Source organism: Saprolegnia parasitica, assembly GCF_000151545.1.
Source record: "Saprolegnia parasitica CBS 223.65 unplaced genomic scaffold supercont2.1223, whole genome shotgun sequence".
Lineage (NCBI taxonomy): Eukaryota > Oomycota > Saprolegniomycetes > Saprolegniales > Saprolegniaceae > Saprolegnia > Saprolegnia parasitica.
Genome location: NW_012157617.1, coordinates 1 through 2241, shown reverse-complemented (window position 1 = coordinate 2241; position 2241 = coordinate 1). Strand labels below are relative to the sequence as shown.

The 2241-nt window shown below is 57.7% G+C and overlaps 1 protein-coding gene across 1 annotated transcript; it reads left to right on the top strand.

Moving 5' to 3' along the window:
- Positions 1–182: 182 nt before the first annotated feature.
- SPRG_18465 (hypothetical protein) lies at positions 183–856 on the top strand (the record flags this gene model as incomplete). The annotated part of the gene is made up of 1 exon (XM_012357905.1): positions 183–856. A coding segment is annotated over one exon (674 nt), but the record flags the coding sequence as incomplete, so codon positions are not given.
- Positions 857–2241: the final 1385 nt, after the last annotated feature.

The window sequence follows — 2241 nt, the reverse complement described above, 5'->3', positions numbered from 1 at the left end:
GCGGTTCCGTTGCCGTTGCCGTTGGTCACGTCGTCGGTTGCGACAGCCACCGCAGCGCGCGCCGCACAAAGCAGCCAAACGCTGTCGTTGTTGCCGCCGACAACCGACACCAACACGGCTCTCGTGCTCAGCGGTACGTGTTTTATCCTGGATGCGACCGAGACTGACGGTATAATGTGTAGGGACCTGCAATGCGTGCCTCTCGCAGTATAGCACGTGCGCTGCCAACGCCGCATGTGCCAACGTGATGAGCTGCTGGCGCACGACCGCGGCGATGGCGTCGACTCTCAACGCCCTCCAAACGTTGCCGCTGTTTTCTTCGGTGAACGCGACGGCCAACACCACGACGTGCTTTGCCAACCAAGCCTTGGCGAGCGCGAGTCTCTTTGCCGCCGCGACGAGCTGCGTGCTGCAGAACGCGTGTCCCGTCGCCGCCGACTCGAGTCTCGCGACCAACATCACGTCCGTCCACGCCAACCGCATGATTGTGCCAACGGCGACGACTGCCGTCCAGACCATCTCGTTTGGCGCGACGAGCGTGGTGACGTTGCAGCTGAGTCTGTGGGGCTCCAGCGTCGGCAGCGTGCCCAATGTGGCCTTGGCAACGCCAGTAGCGACGATCGCGGCGTCTGTGCAGGCGCTACTCGGCGGTATGGGCCAAGTGACCGCTACGTCTGTCTCCACAGGCGTGACGTCGTGGAGCCTTACGCTGTCATATACCAACTACATTGCGCCGCTACCGGCCATCACCGTTGTCGGCGCGACCGCCACTGTATCGTCTGCGCCCGCGAGCTGGCTGTACCAAGTCGTGCCGTTCAACGTCGCTGCGTTCGGCTTCCCGTACCGTACATCCTAGTGTATGTAATGGTGTCCATGTAAATGCATGCCCAATCTTTGTGAAAAGAAACACTGAAACGTACCCGCCGCGCCACAGGAAAGCCTCGTACTCTGCCAAGCAACCTAGAGTGAACTAGGCAGGCAGGGGAGATGTACTGGTTGGCATCCACACGGAGCTGAAGTAGAACGCATACGGATGACACTTGGAGCGAAGCGGGGCCGTGTGGTCCTAAAGCGGCCACTAAGCTAAGGCAACGTAAGCGTGCTGCCAGCAGTCATTCGGATAGCGACCACTTGGCTCACTGTATGTGTGAGTTGTGTGCGAAGCTGAATGCCTGGTAGTCAATAATGCTCGGACACCGCTAGGAGGCCGCCACGTCATGGACGGGATGGAGTCGATGGGATCCAAAAAATTGCGCTCATGAGCGCGGACGTGGAACGTGGAGCTCAATCGGCCACTCTGTTTGAGCTCAGTCATGGCGCTCAGTCGCGGCGATGACATCTGTTGGCCAATTCAAGTGCCTACCTACTGCCTTCTGAACAAAGGACATTGGAATCCACAGTTTTTATCGAATGCTTCGACTGGGGGTGTTTCACGCCTGCAAAAAGTCGAAGGGAAGACGGTTTGGCAGAACCCACGACTTTTCGGACAAGCTGATCAAACAAGTTTCAATCTCCGCTAAGCCACCCGCCACGCCTCGCCCGAGGTGCAGCGGTAATACAGCCCTTTTCCCCCTGAGCGAACAGGCCATTCGAAAGCTCACTCGAATGCTACGCGCCACGTGTGCATGGTTGACTGAGTTTGATGACCGGGCATATTTTGGTGCGTTTCGGTTATATTGAAGCATGCACTCTGACGTGACTGCACGACGAGTTCGGTGCCCGGTACAAGTCAGGGCTGGGTACAGTCAAGTTACTCGGTACTATGACTCCCCGCGGTACGTACCCCGAACGTTCTCTTGTTCGACATATATCTGTGGTCTTCTTCCATGCGATCCTCCATGAGACAGCGTCTACCACGCAAGCGGTAGTTGGAGTGGCGACTGGTGTACTATACAGGGTATATATGTATGATCTATACGACGCTATGACCATGAGCCAAGAGGTCGACAAGCGCGATCGATGCAGCTAAAAGCTCGTACGACCTTTGGTTGAGAGGTCCTTGGAGCGTGGTGACCCTTCACAAGAGACACATTTTGGAAGGTTTTCCCACGTGTTCGACGCGTCGGCGCAGTAGACAACTCGACCCGAGGATGGCACTGCGACTCTGGGGCCTCGTGCTCCTCGGACACCTCTCATGGCTCGTGCTCGGCCAAAGCTACGACTACGTTGTGCCCTCCGTGCCGAACCCAGCTCATGCCAGCTACGTGCGCTTGGACCTGCGCCTTCCGTACGCCACGTCAT